Source organism: Hyaena hyaena, unplaced genomic scaffold (genome assembly GCF_003009895.1).
Source record: "Hyaena hyaena isolate Hyena2069 unplaced genomic scaffold, ASM300989v1 scaffold_390, whole genome shotgun sequence".
In the NCBI taxonomy this organism is placed as follows: domain Eukaryota; kingdom Metazoa; phylum Chordata; class Mammalia; order Carnivora; family Hyaenidae; genus Hyaena; species Hyaena hyaena.
In genome coordinates, this window is record NW_024081018.1 from 1310880 (window position 1) to 1329125 (window position 18246).

The following is an 18246-nucleotide window of genomic DNA, read 5'->3' on the forward strand; positions in this document are numbered from 1 at the left end:
TTGTTACCTGACCTATTGAAATGACTAAGCTAGAATTTGTTCATCTGTACGGTTTGTTAATATGATAGATTTTCTAGTTTTCTAGCCTCAGAAATCCAACTCCAGCCGCCAGAGAATAAGCCAGTAAAAGAGCCAGGACTCTGCATTTGTTGCATGAGAGGTATTAGGTAAGTTGTGGGGGATTACTTAGTTCTGTCTTGTTCTTTACGCTCCTAAGAGTCTACCTCCCATGGATATTTGTGGGACCGGCTTCCTCTTTCTTGCACCTCCCACACCCTTTCAGGGTACACTGCTACACTCTTCCTTCTGAACACAGCAGTGTAGAATGACTCTCCTGAGTTAGGTGTTCCTTCAGGCCGGTGGGACAGGTGATAACCTGGCCTCTCTCAGATCTCTCCTGCCGCTCTCACTCCTAGTCCTGCCTGATCCTTTTCATTTAAGGACATTCAAAGAGCTGCTGCTTTCCTCTCTCCCAAAACTTGTCTCTCAGGAGAGGTCCCTCCCCAACCGCCTTGCACCTTTAGCTAGGCCTTGAAGATTGCTTCTCAGCCTGCCATCCTGGGTGACATTACCAATGAATACCTACTCTGACATCATGATCTGAAGCTGACGAGGCAAAAAGAGTTTGCTCCTAAGGAGCCCCGCCACCCGGCGGAAGAGTTCCTCCCCTAGGAGATTATGTGTAGCATTTTATTTTCAGGAAGTCTGTCTAAGGTAGTGTCCTAAGACTTGCTGCTCCAGAGTCACTAAGGTTGCCTTTCCCACTGCAGATTCCTGGACCCCACCCTGATCCATTAAATTAGACTTCGTCATGGACAGACCTTAAGAGTCTGCATTTTTAACTTGATTCTTTACATGTCTATCGCAATAAAGGGCTTAGACTGAAAGCCTAGGCCAGTTTCACCAGTGGGTAGATTAAGTAGGTGGAAAAGGGGGCTTTGGAGTCTCCTGGTGTTGGAACTCTGTACTTAGAAGGGCTCCGATGAGAAATCTGGCAGCCGCTTTCACACTAGTCCCGATGCGGCACCAAGTGCAGCCCTGGAGGTCCAGCTGCATAGCCCCCTCGTCAGCCGTCGCAGCTCCTGATAAATAGGTTCCTGGGCCAGATGTGTGCCTACTGGCTGTCCTGGCCCTCAGCCCCTATACAAGTTGCAAAGAGGAGCTTCCACACCCCACTGTAGCACAGGCTCCCAGGATCCTATTGACTCTGTCTCCAAATTGAGGGCTAGAGGGGAAAAATGAGTAAGGAGCTCATCCATTCAACCATACTCCTTTTTTTCCATAAATAGATTGTGGAAAGGAGGAGGAGGTATATAGGAACTCTGTACTTTCTACTCAACTTTGCTGTGAACCTAAAGCTGCTCTAAAAATAAAGTCTTTACACACACACACACACACACACAATGCTGGTTTCTGGAGCAAAGAAAGTGAGGGTATGATAGAAAAACATTTGGATGCAGTGTGAATGATGGCTTGGTAAATCCTATAGGACCTTTAGTATGTAACTAACGCTTCCTACGCTTTGGCCATTTCCTTCTACTGTTAGCATTTTATCCTCAACACAGTCACGGCATCATCATCCCCAGCTTCAGATCCCTGAGGTTCAGACTCAGTGATTTGCCCGGGGTCACCTAGCAAACGAGTGAGTAGCCCGGCCAGAAGTCACACACACGTCCTCTGACCTCATGCCCCTGGCTCCCTCCACCACTGCTGCCTCTCACTTTACTGGTACTTTATCTCAGAGGCAAGAGAGCTCTCAGAGGGCCACATGCCGGCCCGACCTAAAAATAGCTCACATTTATCAAGCACTTAGCTCTACTCTGCTAAACACTTTACACAGATTACCTCTTCTAATCCTCACAACCACCCTATGGGCATTACCGTCTCCATTTTACAGATGAGAAAACAGACCTGAGAGAGATTGTGATGTGTGGCAAGTCACACAAGCTAGTTGGTGACGGAGCCAAAAGTGAGGGCAGACTCTACCTTCCACTGCCACTAGGGGGTAAGCTGAGGGGATGGGGACAAACCCTGAAAAGGGCAAGTTGACCAGACTTTACAACTCCCTGAACATGGCACAGAAGGAGAAGAAGCCATTAAAGGTGTGTGTGAGAACCGCAAAGCTGGGGGCCCCATTGTCTGATCTGTGTGTGCAGCCAGGGGAGCCGTTTGAAGCTCAAACCTCCCCACCTCCCCAGGGCTGTGTGAGGGGTGTCGCCTCTCTCCCAGGATACAACAGGGCCACCTCAGTCCTCCCATGGCTATTCTGGGCTGCTGTCTGATCTGCCTCTCTTCCCCAGCCCCTACAGCCCTTCTGCTGGGAGTAGCCTGGTGGGAAAAGGCCAGGCCAGTTACATAAGCCCGTGGCTGGGACCCCGGAGGCCAGGCTGGAGAGCAGGTGCTTAGCCCCTCCCTCACCACCAACAGTGAAAATCTCCCGCTGGAGCCCAGCCTCCGGGCCACCCAGCATGGAGGCAGCCACAGCTCCGGAGGTGGCCTCGGGATACACACTGAAGGGGAAAGAAGCGAGCCCAGCGGATGCTGAAGGACTTCCAGCTTCACCTGGACAGGAGGCCAGCAGCCCCGTTCCCCAGCTCCTGGCCCTTGTAGAAGGTGACCCATGGGGTTGGGAAGGGTGGGGCGGCTGGGCGGTAGGAGTTGAGGAAGATACCCCTCAGCCCCCGACTGCACCTCCTCAGGCGTGTGCAGAGGGTAACCTCACGGGACCAGTGTCTAGGAGGGGGGAGCATTCGTCACAGCCCCCACCTCCTTGGTGGCTTCTTACCTGCTGCTCAAGCGTCTCTGCTGGGTTTGTGCTTTTTAGCTGAGAAGTCAGGGGATGGTGTATGCGGCACTTTCCAGTGACTAAAAGTGATCTGTTTAAATTTTTACCTTTCATCAAATGTCTGTCCCAGGGACTGAGGACCTGATATACTAATGGCAGCCAGGAGGGGAATGAGGGGTGAGATGGTGGCCATCTGGCTCAGAAGAAGGGAATGAAAAGCTTATAGCAACTGACAGGCTGGTGGTGAACAGTCCGTGACACTCTGCGTCTCCCTTGGTGGTGCCACAGGTCCAGGACCTACCTATCCCGGCAGCCTCTCCGGGTGTGAGCTCCGTGGAGGCAGAGTCTGTCCAGGGGAAGCAGTTGGCCTCCCTTCCACAGTGGCCTCTCTGAGCCTCTAAGCAAAGAGGCACTTTTGTGCCAGGAGGTGGTGGGCGCCCCTTCCAGTCCCAGGTCCCCTGCCAGCAGCCCAGCCACCCACTCCCCAGCTGCCCCTGGCTGAGGCCTCTGTCATGTTCACCTGGGGTGTCGCCCACGGTGCCTGGCTCGGCCAACCAGAGGTAGAAGGCATGAGCCAGGCTTTTCCCTTCCCTGTGCAGTACCCGGCAGAAGGAACCACGGGGGTTGCCTCAAACATTTAAGACGGTTACGTGCACAAAGTCCCTGCTTTGGGCCCCTCAATGTCTTAAGTGCAGGGGATGCAAAGACCACAAACAAGAAACCCAGGGACCCCCAAGGTAGGGAGCCGTAGGAGAAGATGATGTGACCTGGACTCAATTCCCAGGCTGCCTCCAGGAGCTTTGTGCCCTTGGACAAGCCAACCAACTGCTCAACCTCCTCTCTGTAAAATGGTAATTACTAGTGTCTACCTAGTAGGCTGGGTGGGAGGATTGCCGAGATGATCCAGAGTGCTTGGGAAGAGGCCGAACAAAGATGAGTAGATGATGAAACGTTTCCAAGTCAGGAGTGAAGACTACGAGTTCTACCTGGAAGCAGGCCTGAGCAGGGAGAGCTGGCTGCCTCTTCTCATCCTCATGGGAGGCGCTGGGTTTTCAGGAGTTGTTTCAATGTCACAGGCAGAGAGCCGGCTGAGTTCACTCCCTTGAAAAAGAAGGAGTTGGGGAGAAGTGGTTGTGAGCACAGTAGGCTGGGGTGACCTTGAGACAGAAAACCATTTCTTCCCATAAAGATCCAAGGAATAAGCAACAGGCAGAACGAGAGTCAGTACTGCTGACTCCCACCTCGGCTGGTCTCCATAAGACCCTGGGGGAGGGCATCTGTCTCTGCCACGCTGCTCCCTCTGGCTGCGAGTGGGCGCTGTGGGCCATCGGCTCCTGACAGCACACCCCCCCCAGCTCCCACAAGTGCAGCCTCACAGCCACCAGTATCGGCAGCCCCACTGATTAGCACCCCGGAGGTCAGTGACGATAAGCACTGTTTGTGATACTTTGCAAAATACGTTTGCCTCTGTTATCCGCTTAGAGATGACGGGAGTTGAAATCCTAGCTCTGATTTGTGACCCTAGGCAAGTCATTGCACCTCTCTGGGCTTCCATTTTCTCATCTGTAAATTGAAGGATAACTTTTTGATGGCTGTGGATCCCTAGGAAAAGCTGATGAAGTCTGTAAAATCTTATCCCAGGAAAAATGCTCAAAAAAGTTCAGGGGGCTCACAGAACCCCTGAAGCCCGTTCAAAGGTCCTTCAGGGTGCCATGGACCCAGCCTAGATGGCTCCTACGTTCCCGTGAGCTCTGAGGCCCTTTTCTTCCTCTTACCCCCTCCTGTACCTCATGGGGAGCCCAGCCAGACCCGGAGGAGCCCTGCAGTGCGCGTCTGTGTGCATGGGAAACAGAGCAGGCGCCAGAGGCAGATGTTCATTTGCAACATCAAAATAACTAGCAACTGGCCACCATGGAGCTTTTAGTCAGGAAAGCCTGCTACGTGGGCTACTCAGTGAGCAGACAAAGGTGGCCAGCACTGGGAGACAACTTTTGGCCTCCCCTCAGCCCCGCACGGAGGCACTGGGGTGGGAGGCTGGGGGACAGGCTTGACCCCTGCCACAGAGAAGAGGAGACCCTGAGACCCAGAGGCAGGGCCCAGCTGCTGATTTCAGAGTAACTGCATCTCTTTTCAATCCAAACTCTTCCGTGTCTTCTGGCCTTGGGAAGCTGGAGCCCGTGCCTGGGAGCAACCCCCCTCCTTTCCTTGTCCCTTCTTCCTCCTTTCCTCCCTCCTTCCCTTTCTATCTTATTTCTTCCTTCTGCAGGTATTTGTTTTATGCCTGTTATGTGTCAGGCACTGCTTCAGAAATAAACAAAAATAGGCAAAAATAACTCCCCTTGTGGAGATTACATCGTAGTGTAAGGAGATAGACGATAAATAAATAAAATATGGAATATGGCAGATGTAATCAATGCCATGCCGAAAAATGAAGCAGAGAGGGAGGACAGAAAATGCTGGGAGTGGGAGACACATCTGCAGTTTTAAATGGGATATTCAGCAAAGGTCCCGTTAATTAGGTGCTATCTGAGCAGCAACTGAAAGGAGATGAGAGTACAGTACATGCAGATACGATACTTGGAGGGAATGTTTCCCATACAGAGAGAACAGTCAGCGCAAAGGCCCTGAGGCAGGAGTGTGCCTTATGGATTGGGGCCACCCAGCCCGTTGCAGCGTGAGGGAGAGAAAGGTAGGTTTGCCGGCAGAAAGGTAGCAGGACCCTGTGAAGGCTGGTTCAACTCTGAGATTGATGGGCGACCTAGGTAGAGTTGTAAGTGAAAACTGACATGATCAGGTATAGGTTTTAAGGATTTTTCTAGCCGCTGAGCTAAGAATAGGCTGGAGGCAGTCCAGGGACACTAGCAAGAACATCAACTGAGGATGAGGGTGAGGGAGAGGGTATGGAGGCTTTAGAAGAAGGAGTGTGCAATAGTCACCCAGGAGAATAGGTCACTGCTAGTGGCATCAGCTTACCATCAGCCTGGCTTGTGCTTTGCCCCAGCATGCAGATGTGGGCACCGAGTGGGTGGGAAGCATGTCACTGGGGTTGGCCATTGCCAGGAAGGAGAGTGTAGTGGAGAAAAAGAGGATTAGGGATTTGAGTGGGGACACAGGGAGGGAGTGTAACGATTGGAATCTAAGGTGGGAAGGAAAGAGAGTGGTAACAGCGAGGGTGACAGGGAGTGAAGGGTTTGGAGGGCCGTGGGTCAGAAGTCTCAGTGGTGCCGAAGGATCGATCGCTGGTGCTGGAGCAGCAGAGGGGGACTGGCCCTAGGGGCAGAGACTGCACTTGTAGGGGTTTGCCGCTTGATGTAACAAATCGGCCTCAGAAGGCTCCAAAACAATAGATGTTTATTTCTATGGAAAAGTTTCTATTTCTACTTATATCTATTAAAAGTCGTTCTCGGTGCGATGATTCCAGGCCCCAAACCTCTTCCGTCTTGTGGGTCCACCATGCCTCAGGGGCCCGTACCCAGCCGTGTGAATGCAGCCAGCAGAAGATGGTATACAGAACCCATTTTTAAAAAATTTCTTGAAATACTTTGTATTTATTTTTGAGAGTCAGAGAGAGCGCATGCGATCAGGGGAGGGTCAGAGAGAGAGGGAGACACAGGATCTGAAACGGGCTCCAGGCTCTAAGCTGGCTGTCAGCACAGAGCCCGATGCGGGGCTCGAACCCACGAACCGTGAGATCACGACCTGAGCTGAAGTCGGACGCTCAACCAACTGAGCCCCCCAGGCACCGCTAGAGAACCCATTTCTTAAAAGCCGTGGCTCGGAAGTGATTCTCATCATTTCCACTTGCACTGCTCCAGCAAGAGCTAGTCTGATGGTCCTATAGTGAGCCTTCCCAGAAGTGCCTTCCCAGAAGGCACTACCCTGTGGAAGAGACAGCATGCATTTAGGCAGGCAGTGGGCCACGGCTGTCGTAGAGGTGACGAGAGAGCGAGGCACTTGAAATTCAGATTACAGAGGCTGCAGTGACTCGGCTAGAAAATGACGAAAGGAATCAGGGGCTGGAGCCAGAGAGGACGACGCTGCTGGGGGAGGGGTGGGCACAGATGTGAGGGACCCTGCAAGGACTGGAAGGGGGGGTGTTGCGATCACAAGGACCCAGGACTGGAGCTGTGCTGGAGAGAGCGGCCACGAGCCGGGTGGCGGCCGTCAGCATGAGGGAGGACCACCCCGAGCTGGGGGTCAGATCTTCTCCGACAGCAGTTGCCTGTTTCTCTGTCCTTCTGTTTTCTTCCTGACCTTAGTTTCACAGTCCTCGAGGAGATGACACTCCTGTCCTTCACAAGGTACTTCGGAGGTCGCCCTTCCTGTGACCTCCTCTGGACAAGTTTCTGATAAGGCCGCGACCACAGCCTATTTCAAAGCCATAGCCCGCCTTGTGCGTTTGCCCTGCACGGGCAGCCATTCACTCACACAGGCCCCTGGGCACACACACATGTGCACAGTCTCACTTACACACCCTCTGTCTCACACACACACGTGCGCACGCACACAGCTCCCTCCCTCCTTTCCGTGTGTCTGTCTTGTTCCTTCACTCTCCATGCCATAAATAAGAACATCAGTGTGCACTACATGGTACTTAAGGAAGTGCTGGAGGACAGGCTTTAACCGTGTGAAGAGAAATTTTGAGAGAATAGGAACATCTATCTCCCCACGAGCATAGAATAAGGAAATGGGCATAAACTTGAGCAGAATGAAATTAGGGGAGAATTAAGAGGACATTTCTAATCAAGAGGAGTCAAGATCTTTGGACTTTAAGTAGTCTCCTCTGTCCATTTGAAAGAAAGAATTAGCATTCTGTCTGAGGGAAAGACAGCTATCACAGGTCAGAGGCCAATGTTCCTCAAAGGACTTTTCAAAATGCCTTTTCCCCCAGACTCCACGAAGGGAGAAAACCAACTTGTGGCTGTGTCAAACTTGGTCTTAGAAAACCTAGGTTGTGGGGCACCTGTGTGACTCAGTCAGTTAAGCGTCCGACTTCAGCTCAGGTCATGATCTCATAGTTCATGAGTTTGAGCCCCGCGTGGGTACTGTGCTGACAGCTCAGAGCCTGGAGCCTGCTTCAGATTCTGTGTCTCCCTCTCTCTCTGTGCGCCTCTCTCGCTCTCTCTCTCAAAAAAAAAAAAAAAAAAAGGAAACCTAGGTTGTGCTTTAGGGCTCTAGTCTTTGGCTCACATCCCTCCTGGCATCTGGGGAGAAGAAAGACCTTGAGCTTCAGGGAAAAGCCACGTTTCCCCAAGGTCAGTACAATTAACACCTCTCTTGACTGCAGAGGTGTGAAAAGAGATGCCCCAAATGAGCCCTCCGATTAACATTCTTAGCAAAGGGTGAGGGAAAGAGTGTGCTGCTGCCTGGGCACGCGCAGCTGCCACACTTTCTCCTGCCCCCCACCCCCGCCGTGTGTCAGCTGCCTGGGCTCAAGCCCAGTCTTCTTTCCCCCCACTGGGGTCTGGGAGCCCGCTGAGAGCAGAATCCTCACCTACTCACCCTCAGACTCAGAACACTCTACCAACTTCACTTTGTCCCCTATCAATTCATCGCCTTGTTAGGGGACCCCACTTACAAAGAACTGGTACCAACCCCACCCCCCCGGAGGAAGAGACTGCCATCCTGGCTGTGGGCTCTTCTCTTCTGTCTCTGCCCCTGCTGGGTCCCTTCTGGACCTCGGGCCCTCCTGCTCATCATGTCTGAATACCACCATCTTTTTCTTTTTTTTTAATGTTTATTTATTTTTGAGAGAGAGAGGCAGACTGCAAGCGGGGAAGGGTCAGAGAGAGAGGGAGATACAGAATCTGAAGCAGGCTCCAGGCTCCGAGTTGTCAGCACAGAGCCTGATGTGGGGCTCAAACCCATAAGCCGTGAGATTATGACCTGGGCTGAAGTTGAATGCTTAACCAACTGAACCACCCACGTGCCCTGAAATTTATTATTTCTTAAAAAAATTTTTTTTAATGATTATTTTTGAGAGAGAGGGAGACTACAAGCTGGGGAGGGGCAGAGAGAGGGAGACACAGAATCTGAAGCAGGCCGCAGGCTCTAAGCTGTCAGCACAGAGCCCGACACGGGGCTCAAACCCATAAGCCAATGAGATCATGACCGAAGTCAGACACTTAACTGACTGAGCCACGCAGGCTCGCCACGAATACTACCATCTTAATTTATGTTCCACATAAAACTATTTCTGTAATTGTTCTCCTTAGTTCAGGTAAAACAATGCTAACATCTTCCCAAGTATTTTTCGTTGTTTTTTTTTTTAATGCTTATTTATTTTTAAGACAGAGACAGAGCACGAGCAGGGGAGGGGCAGAGAGAGAGGGAGACACAGAATCTGAAACAGGCTCCAAGCTCTGAGCTATCAGCACAGAGCCTGACACGGGGCTCTAACCCATGAACCATGAGATCATGACCTGAGCCTAAGTCGGAGGCTTAACCGACTGAGCCACCCAGGTGCCCCTCGAAGTATTTTTCTAAGAAACAAGAGAAACACTAAGTGGGCACAAATAGGTCAGTCGGCATGCACCCATCTATAGAAGCCCCTTCCCCACCTGAGCTCTAAGCAGAGCAGGGCTCAGAGAATACATCTTCGGGGTGTCACGGCCTGAGCTCCTTTCCTCGCCTCCACCTTTTCAATTCTTGCAGATTTTCCTCTGCCTTCTCTTTCTTGCCACCTCCTCCTAAGAGTGAGACCACTGTCAGAGCCCTGACAGGGCGCATAGGCCCAAGTGGACCTCGGAGAGCAGGCAAATGGGCAGATAAGCTGCGATCAGAGAACAGGCCCTTCAGATGCACATTTCTAGATGGGAAGGCAGCACGACTTCACATGTGTGTTTCTGTCTCCGAGCCCTTGCCTGTCATGCAGGCATAGCAGGGAACAGCACAGCCGGCTTCTCTCCAGCCAATGTGAAGGGCTACTTCCTCACCCAACAGTGGGGAATCAAGCCCAACAAGATGATGTTTTGACCCTCCTTTTCAACTGCCACCCTCTTTTTTTCAGAAAACCCTTAAGTCATATCCGCTTGTTCTCAACTCCTTGGTCACTTGCCAAGAGGGCCACAGGAGAGGAACACATCACACAAACGCTTCTTGTGTGTTTCACGCCCCACCCCCTTCCCAACCGCCAAAGTCGAACAGAGGGCAAACAGAGAAGTGTTGCTCAGCTGCCCGGGGCTCCATCGCTGTTGCCTCATTCTTACGGAGGCGCCAGGCCCTGAGCAGAGCAGGCGGGCCAGTGGCTCAGAGCACGGGAGGTCCCGTGTCACTTCGTTCCTGCTTTTGCCAGAGGCAGCAGTGGGTGAGGTGCAGTCTAAGAAGGCACAGCCCAGGGGGAAACATCAGCCACACAGCAACAAAGGAAACCAGATAAACAAAATGGACAGCGTGGGCTGTGTTTATATTTATTTGCAAAGGCGAAAAGTGATCTCGGGGCGGGGACAAGGCAGACCGTGGGAAGGAAGTTCTTGCTGTCTACACAGTGGGCCACAAATTGAGGAAGAACATAGTAGAACCTCTATTTATTTTAAATTTCACCATTCAAAAGTTTGCATTGCATAATGTACATATTTAAACAGTTCAGTTTATAAGTAAAGATGCAGACCACAGACTGGAATGTTCAGGAACATATCGTAGGGAAATGTTATCAGAAAGCTTACAGCCCAGCATCACACAGTTGTGCTGTTTGCCTCGGTCATGAATTGAGTGAAGCTTTTTACGACTCCAGGAAAGAATTGTGCATAGAGGCCGGGGAGGTGGTGAGGACTAAGGCACTGTCACATTCCACTTTGGACAGCAGCAGCAGGTGCCTGTCTCAGCCTGAGGCAGGAGGAGACAGGGGCCCCGAGAAAGCTAGAAAATGGTGCAGTCTCAGCCAACCCCCCCCCCCGCTCCCGCCCCCGAGGGACCCCAGGTGGGATGTTTGCACTTCTCGGCCAAGGCAGCAACCAGAGGCATTTGGAGAGGAGACAGGTCACACCTGATGGTCTTCCAAACCTCACACTCAGCACTTTTCCTGAGCATCCCCCCACCCCCACCCGCCTCCATCCCGGAAGCCAAGGGACATAAACGAATCCCTCTACTCATTGGAACATGCCTGGGAGATCAAGGAGCAGTGAGCGGCGGCCCAGTGTTTCCCAGATTCCCAGAGTCTGTTGGTACAAAGCAATCCTCCAGCAACTGGAAGAGCACTGTGCAGGCATCCAGCATAGCCACGCAGAGGAAGGGACGCAGACACCAGCTCCCCATGCAGTGACGCCAGTGCTGTCCCCGTGGGTCCAGGGTGTTGACTCTGCCTGCAGAGTGGAAAACTTTCTCCTCCAGTCTGGCATCACACTGGGAAGCACGCCTGACTCTTGGAGGTCCAGACTAACGTTGAAAGTGGCTTTGATAAAAGGAGTGCTGTTGAGGACAAATGCAGAAAAGGAGTAGGAAGAAAGGCAAACCACACAGGCTGGACCAGTCCGCGCACAAACAGAAAAATCTCGGTTGATGAAAAGTCAGTAGCTGAGTGTTACAGATTAAAAGAAGGAAGCATCAGGCTCGCATTCCAGTGCTTTCTGACAAGACCTGAATGCTCTCGAGAGGATATTTTAGCTGATCACTCATCCCTAAATTCCAGCAAGACGAAGGGAGCAATCTTCCCACTCCCTAGGTGAGGACTGATTTGCTGAGCACCTGGGCCATCTGCCCATGGAAGCACAGCCAGACGCAGTGTCCACTTCCTCTGAGCTCTGTGCTTCCTACTATAGGAGGCTCACCACCCACTGTTCTCTCTCCTTCCATCACTCAGAGCACCCCAAGATTTGGCTCCCTCGGGCCCTGAGGCAGACCTATATCCGGAAGGTTGGAGACACCGTGAACCTACTAATCCCATTCCAGGTGAGCATGCTGGCCCCGTGCTGAGTCTATGTTGAGTCCGTGCCAGGGTTTTGATTTGGAAATAGATACTAAGAGTTTGGCTAGCAGTCAGGCAGTCGTCCTGGCCTAGAGTGGACGGGGCCGTGTCACCAGCAGCCTGAGGCAGAGTGACTCTCCCAACTGCACTGCTGAGGGGGAGGTTGGGTCGGGCATGCCCCATGCGATGACCTGAAGCTAACCTCTGCCGTTTGGTCAGCAGAGGTCTGGGAGCTCTCGGTTTGGGTTCTGGGTAGTTTAGACAGCTATCGTTAGCGCCAGCTGCCTCCAGTGATCTAAACTCTCAGAGGGCGGGAGACTCAAAGCCAAACCCCTTCCTTCCTCCACGATCCTTTCAGCTGTTGCTGAAAGATGCAGCGCCCCTGGGACAGTCCATGAACTTCTAACTCAAGGCATTCGCTGTTGCAGGTCAAGTCACCATGTGGACCTGGTGTGGATCTGATCCCCCACTGCAGCAGGGAGGGTCACGAGGCCTCTTGGGGCTGCTCACAGCCTTATTCCCATTTCTCAGGGCAAACCCAAACCTCGAGCCACCTGGACACATGATGGCTGTGCCTTGGACGCCAGCCGTGTGAGTGTGCGGAATGGGGAGCGGGACTCCATCCTCTTCATCCGAGAAGCCCAACGTGCTGACTCGGGCCGCTACCAGCTCAGCGTGCGGCTGGGCGAGCTGGAGGCCACTGCCACCATTGACATCCTGGTGATTGGTACAGTAGGGGGCCTGGGAGAGAGGTGGTCCTCGGGCCTAAGGGGAGCCATCACAGACAGCTGGGGAGGCCAGGGTGACTCTCCACACCGAGTGTGGGGCACAGTGGTGGGTGAGGGGAGGCACAGCTGAGCAGAGAAGGGGAAGGGCACCCCTGAAGTGATTTCCATGCAGATGTGAGCCGTACCCCACCTACTGCCATGCTTGGCCCTTTCAGAGAGGCCAGGCCCTCCTCAGAGTATCAAGTTGGTGGACGTTTGGGGCTCCAATGCTACTCTAGAGTGGACACCTCCCCACGACACAGGCAATGCGGCACTCCTGGGATACACGGTGCAGAAGGCTGACACAAAATCTGGGGTGAGCCCGCTGGGAGGGAGCAGGGTGGGAGGAATCACACCTTCTGGAATGGAATGGGGCTCTGCTACCTCCATGCGGTGGGCCAAGGTGGACCGAGTTCACAAAACAGGCACCTCATTCATGGCATCTTCTTGGGCCCCCGAAGCTGTGGTTCACGGTGCTGGAACGTTATCACCGCACCAGCTTCACAGTCTCCGACCTCATCGTGGGCAACTCCTACGAATTTCGAGTCTTTGCTGAGAACCAGTGTGGGCTCAGTGAGACAGCCCCCGTCACTGCTGAGCTTGCCCACATCCAGAAAGCAGGTGGGGCGCGGAGACCCGGAGCTGGGAAGGGTGGAGTGTGGAGAGGTGACGAGGGGTAGGGGATCTCAGGCACTACAGCAGGGCCCTTCTCGGTCTCCTCAGCTCCCGTTTGGAAGACTGAGGGGTTTGCACAGCGAGATTTCTCTGAAGCTCCGAAGTTCACCCAGCCTCTGGCAGACTGCACCACAGTCATGGGCTATGACACCCAGCTCTTCTGCTGCGTCCGCGCCTCTCCCAAGGTAATCGGGGTGGCTGTGCCGTGCTGCTCCCTGCTCCTGCCCTAACCTTCACTATGTGGGAGAGCATTCTAAAACAGCTGTTCCCATCACCATCGCCCACCTCTTCCACGGCGGTTTACGTAGGGTAGGAACGGTCAGGGTGCTTACAGTCCAAGACAGGCTGATGTGGATGATGTTTCCAGTTTTCCTTTTAGTGTTTGCTCCTCGTCCATGAAGATATCACTTACCGACCTGCTGGCAATTGGGCATGAGCTTCAAGTTGTCTCCCTGGCAGAAGTGATGGAGTCCCACTGGGTTCTCCTTAGTCACCCACTACGCCTCACCTGCTCAGGGCCATATGTGTGCCAACTGTCTCGAGTCGAGGCCATAACCCTGAGCAAGTCTACTTCCAATCATGTCTCTAATTCTGTTGTACACTCAACTGCATAAAACATCACTAACACCCTTACCTAGGGGGCACCTGGGTGGCTCAGTCAGTTAAGAGTCTGACTTTAGCTGACAGCTCAGAGCTTAGAGCCTGCTTCAGATTCTGTGTCTCCCTCTCTCTCTGTCCATTTCTGCTCGCTCTTTCTCTGTCTCTGTCTCTCTCTCAAGAATAAATAAACATTAAAAGAAAATTTTTAAAGCCCTAAAAACCTTACCAAGTACCTTTCACATATGAGTCTAGGCCAGACTATGTGGAGATAACATGTCAGAAAGAGAATATCAATAAGTCCACTCTAGAAACTACTTTCTAACCAGAGGGGACAACAGTGACTCCCTAGCCAACAGTGGGAACAGAATATGAATGATTCAACAATGTAGATACAAAAAAGAGGGGATTCTGAGGCCCAGTGCCTAGGAAGGGGCTGCTTGAGCGGGGACAGAATTGAAGGTCCTACCTTTTTTCTAATCAGGAATACTTGATGAACGAGGCAAGGTTTCAGGTGCTCATTTCAACCAATAGAAGGAACAAGGGAGGATTCTGAGGATACTAGAAAGAGACCCCTCCCCAAATGTAAAGAATGGGGAGCCCTCTCACTGCTCCTATGGTGGCCCCCTCATCTTTATCTTGCAGCCGAAGATCATCTGGCTGAAGAACAAGGTGGATATCCAAGGTAACCCCAAGTACAGAGCCCTCACTCACCTGGGAATCTGCTCTCTTGAAATCCGCAAGCCTGGTCCCTTTGACGGGGGCATCTACACCTGCAAGGCGGTTAACCCCCTGGGGGAGGCATCTGTGGACTGTCGGGTGGATGTGAAAGGTAAGGGCAGAACTCATACCCTTTCTCCACAGCTGGAAAATCCAGGGGCACAGCCACAGCCTGCATGGAGAAGGGCTTGGATGGCTTCCTCTTCAGGTTCTCTCTGCACTGGGCACCATCACCATCAGGATATATTTGGGGAGCCGTTTTTATTATCCAGTATCTTATTTCTCTCCAACACAATTTTGTAATATAGGAAGAATGGCTATTCCCAGTCTGCAAAGGAGAAGCCTGAAGCACAAGGTGGTGATCGGCTCCCGCTAGATTCCCAGTACTGGTTACATGAGGATTCCACTGTGGTGGAAAGAGCCCAAGCCTTTTCTTACTCAGATCGTTTTTCTTTTATACAGTCTTCGACCCAGTCCAAGAAGCAGAGAGAGAGAGAGAATCCCAAGCAGGATCCAGGCTCAGTGTAGAGCCCAATGTGGGGCTTGATCTCAGGATCATGAGATTGTAACCTGAACCAAAATCAAGAATCAGACACTTAACCGACTAAGCCACCCAGGCACCCCACCCACACCTGTTTTAAAGTATTCATTTATTTATCTCTGCCTGTCACCTTGTTCAGATCTCCATCATTCCATTTAACATATTGCTAATATAAGTGCCTATTTACTGATTTGTTTCTCATTTAAACCATGAGCACTGCGAGGGCAGGTACAGTCTGATTCACACTTGTCCCCCTGGTGTTGAGCCCAGTTTCTAACACACAGTGGGCACTCTCTAAGCGTGCACAGCATGAATCAGGAATGAATGGACCATTACATGCCCTATTCCTCCCCATGAGTAGACTCCTAATTAGCATAATGGGCTCTCAAAAATCATGAGAAGTATATGCCTTCCTAATGCCCCGCAAGAGGGTTTCCCAGAAATTTCTGAGATGTTAACTCTGAGAAATGTCTGAATTCTTGCAGTTCCCCATTGAGGCTTCCAAAGAGGATTAGGGCAACTCTGACAAAGGTAAGGAAAGGGACTGGGCTTCTGAATAGAGCATTTCCTCTTTACAGTTAGTGTTGAGTCTGGGACAGATATCTATTCCTAACTAAGCCCTTCAACCATGCAGTCATTGGTAACTATTTTCCTTGTAAACACTTGTTTTGCAAGCTAATCTTATCATCTCCACGGAAGGACTTTACCGTAGATGGTACTACTTTTGGCATGTCCTCTGTCTGTCCTCAAGCTGATGACAGGTGTTAAATCTAATGGTCCTCTGAAAAGGAGTGATAGCATCTGTCTAAGTGTAGGGGGCTCTGTGGAAGGGGGGTGGGCAGGTGCTGTAAGAAGAGACGTCAAGGGAACAGTCAGGAGTAGAGGATGGAAGTGGGTCATCACCACCAAGTGGCAGCAGCTTGGAAAAAGACACAAGAAGTCGCTCCTGCCAACTCTTTCTACCTCAGTGTCATGAGCATGGTAAGGAAACAGATTCGTTTGCCTGTCTTTTACTTTGAAGTGTATGGATTCCTTCCCTTCTGAGAGAAGAAAACCACCATTATCATCATTTGTCAATAATAGTTGAACACATGGGTATGTGGTCCCAAGCAGCACATTACTAGCAAAGGACAACTCAGATCATCATTTAAAATTTGATAGCTTCCTCAGATTCTAAATCACAGTAGAAATGCTGTACATGAACTGATGAGTGGAGTGAAAGGGCAACTCATGGGAGAATGAGGGAGAATCAGTTCCCAATGTCTCGTGGGACTTGCAGTTCCTGGCTGATGAAAACTGAGGATGAATACCATCCCAGGAGCCATTTATTTGAACCCATCATTGATATAGAGCAAATGAAAACCTTCAGGGTTGCATTAAAAGTACAGACTTCTCAGGAGAGCTCTCTCTGCCAGCTGGCTTGCAAAGATAGTCCTCTGGCCATCCCTCGTTCCCTCTCTGTGTTAATGTAACGTCATGTTGTGTCAGAACTTGCCCTGTAACCTCTCTCTCAGCTGGCACACAGTCACAAAGCCTGGTAAGTAGAGAATTCACAGCCCAGGAGCCAGGGGCCGTGACGAGGAGTGCCTCCGCGTCCTAGGTGTGCACTGTGTTAGAGCTGCAACATACCCTCTCTTTTCTGTGTCTCCAGGAAGCCTGATAGTGGTGAGATTGTGTTCGTAAGGAGCTCCAGCAACAGCATCTGCTTTGGGACGAATCTAAATAAATATGTGGATCCTCAGTGCATTAAGTGTCCATCTGTTTGAGCCTTTCTATATGGGAAAACCATTTAGAAAGCTGGAATCCTTTTTTCAAAATTGTTTGTTTGTTTGTTTGTTTATGTAGAGAGTGTATGTGCAAACAGGGGAGGGGCAAAGAGAAAGGGGGAGAGATTGAGAGACTCTCAAGCAGGCTCCTCACTGTCAGCACAGAGACAGGGCTCAGTGTCACGAATCGTGAGATCATGACCTGAGCTGACATCAAGCATTAGACATTTACCCGACTGAGCCACCCAGGTTCCCCCTCCTCTTTCCTCTTATATCCACATCCTCTTCCACAGAGGTTTCTAACATTGTCCCTTTGTCTGGAGTCTGTGACAGAGCCAAGTTCAGCTCTATCCTGTGCCTGGTGCTGAAAGAGATGCCGAACACGACTTACTCCCTTCCTCTCCTATCTTTCCAGTATAAGCTAGAAAAGAGGATGCATCTCCATCACAGAGACTCAGACCACAGAACACACATATATAGGTACATTGCTAATTAAAGACAGAGCACTAAGACTTCAGGGCTGGGAGACACTGAAGATATTGGAGCAGAGTCTCGTGAAGCCCTGGGGAGAGAATAAAGGTGCGGTGCCCTTGCTTATATGTTTGCTTTCATTCTTATAACAAGTGACATATTAAAGGCATTCTATGATGGAATCTGCAAAAGACAGCAACCGTTTCCCCCCTCCTGGCTAGCAAGGGCATCGTGCTCTTCCCACTAAGAGCTGGGGGTCTATTCCCCCTCCCCTTGCATCTGGGCTGATCTGTGACCTGCTTTAACCAAAAGAACATAGTGGGGGTGCTGCTGTGCCAGTCTGGGCCTACACCCTAAGAGGTCTTGTAGTTGAGTCTCAGGACAGACTACCAGATTATGAGAGGCCACAAGCAGGACAGCCCAGCATCCCAGCTGGCAGCCAGCACCACAGCCCTAGATATGTGTGGCCATCTGAGACTGTTCAGTCCCTATTCAAGCCCCATCCACTCCCCGTGTCGTAGAGAGACACGCCTACACCTGGCACAAGCTTGTCCAAATTGTAAAATCATGAGATCTGGTGTTTTGAGCCACTGCACACTGGGGTAGTTTGTTACACAGTAGCACGTAACTGAAACAGCCTTCTCTGCATCAGATGCTGAACGTCCGGCTTTATCACTTTTAAGCTCTATTTTCTAAATGAGGAAGTTGAAGTTCATAAGTTGCTCCAAGTCATGCAGCCGGTAAGTAGCAGAGCTAGGATTTGAACCAGGGCTGCCCGACTTCAAGCCTTCTCTCTTTCCTCTCTTCTCTTTCACCCAGCGACCCTCACTGTAGCGCGTCTGGGTTGGGATCAGGGGTTTTAAGAAAGAAAAGATTGCTAGGAGACAGTAAATCTTAGGCAAGGCTTTGAAGAGGAGGAGGGTGTGTTTCGGCTGAGAAAACTGAGAAGGGCTTTTCTGTTGACACCAAAGGTCTATTTTCAGCTGAGGCAAAATGTCTATTCCAGCCTTTCTCAACTAGAG

General features: G+C 51.4%; 1 protein-coding gene across 1 annotated transcript; it reads left to right on the plus strand.

Annotated features, from left to right (window-relative positions):
- Nucleotides 1–59: 59 nt before the first annotated feature.
- MYBPHL (myosin binding protein H like) lies at nucleotides 60–16714 on the plus strand. The gene is made up of 10 exons (XM_039251083.1): nucleotides 60–167; nucleotides 2301–2613; nucleotides 11583–11671; nucleotides 12219–12414; nucleotides 12631–12770; nucleotides 12916–13075; nucleotides 13178–13314; nucleotides 14372–14558; nucleotides 15473–15518; nucleotides 16639–16714. The coding sequence occupies exons 2-9, from the start codon at nucleotides 2469–2471 to the stop codon at nucleotides 15481–15483; spliced, it is 1065 nt and encodes a 354-aa protein (XP_039107014.1). The 5' UTR covers nucleotides 60–167; nucleotides 2301–2468; the 3' UTR covers nucleotides 15484–15518; nucleotides 16639–16714.
- Nucleotides 16715–18246: the final 1532 nt, after the last annotated feature.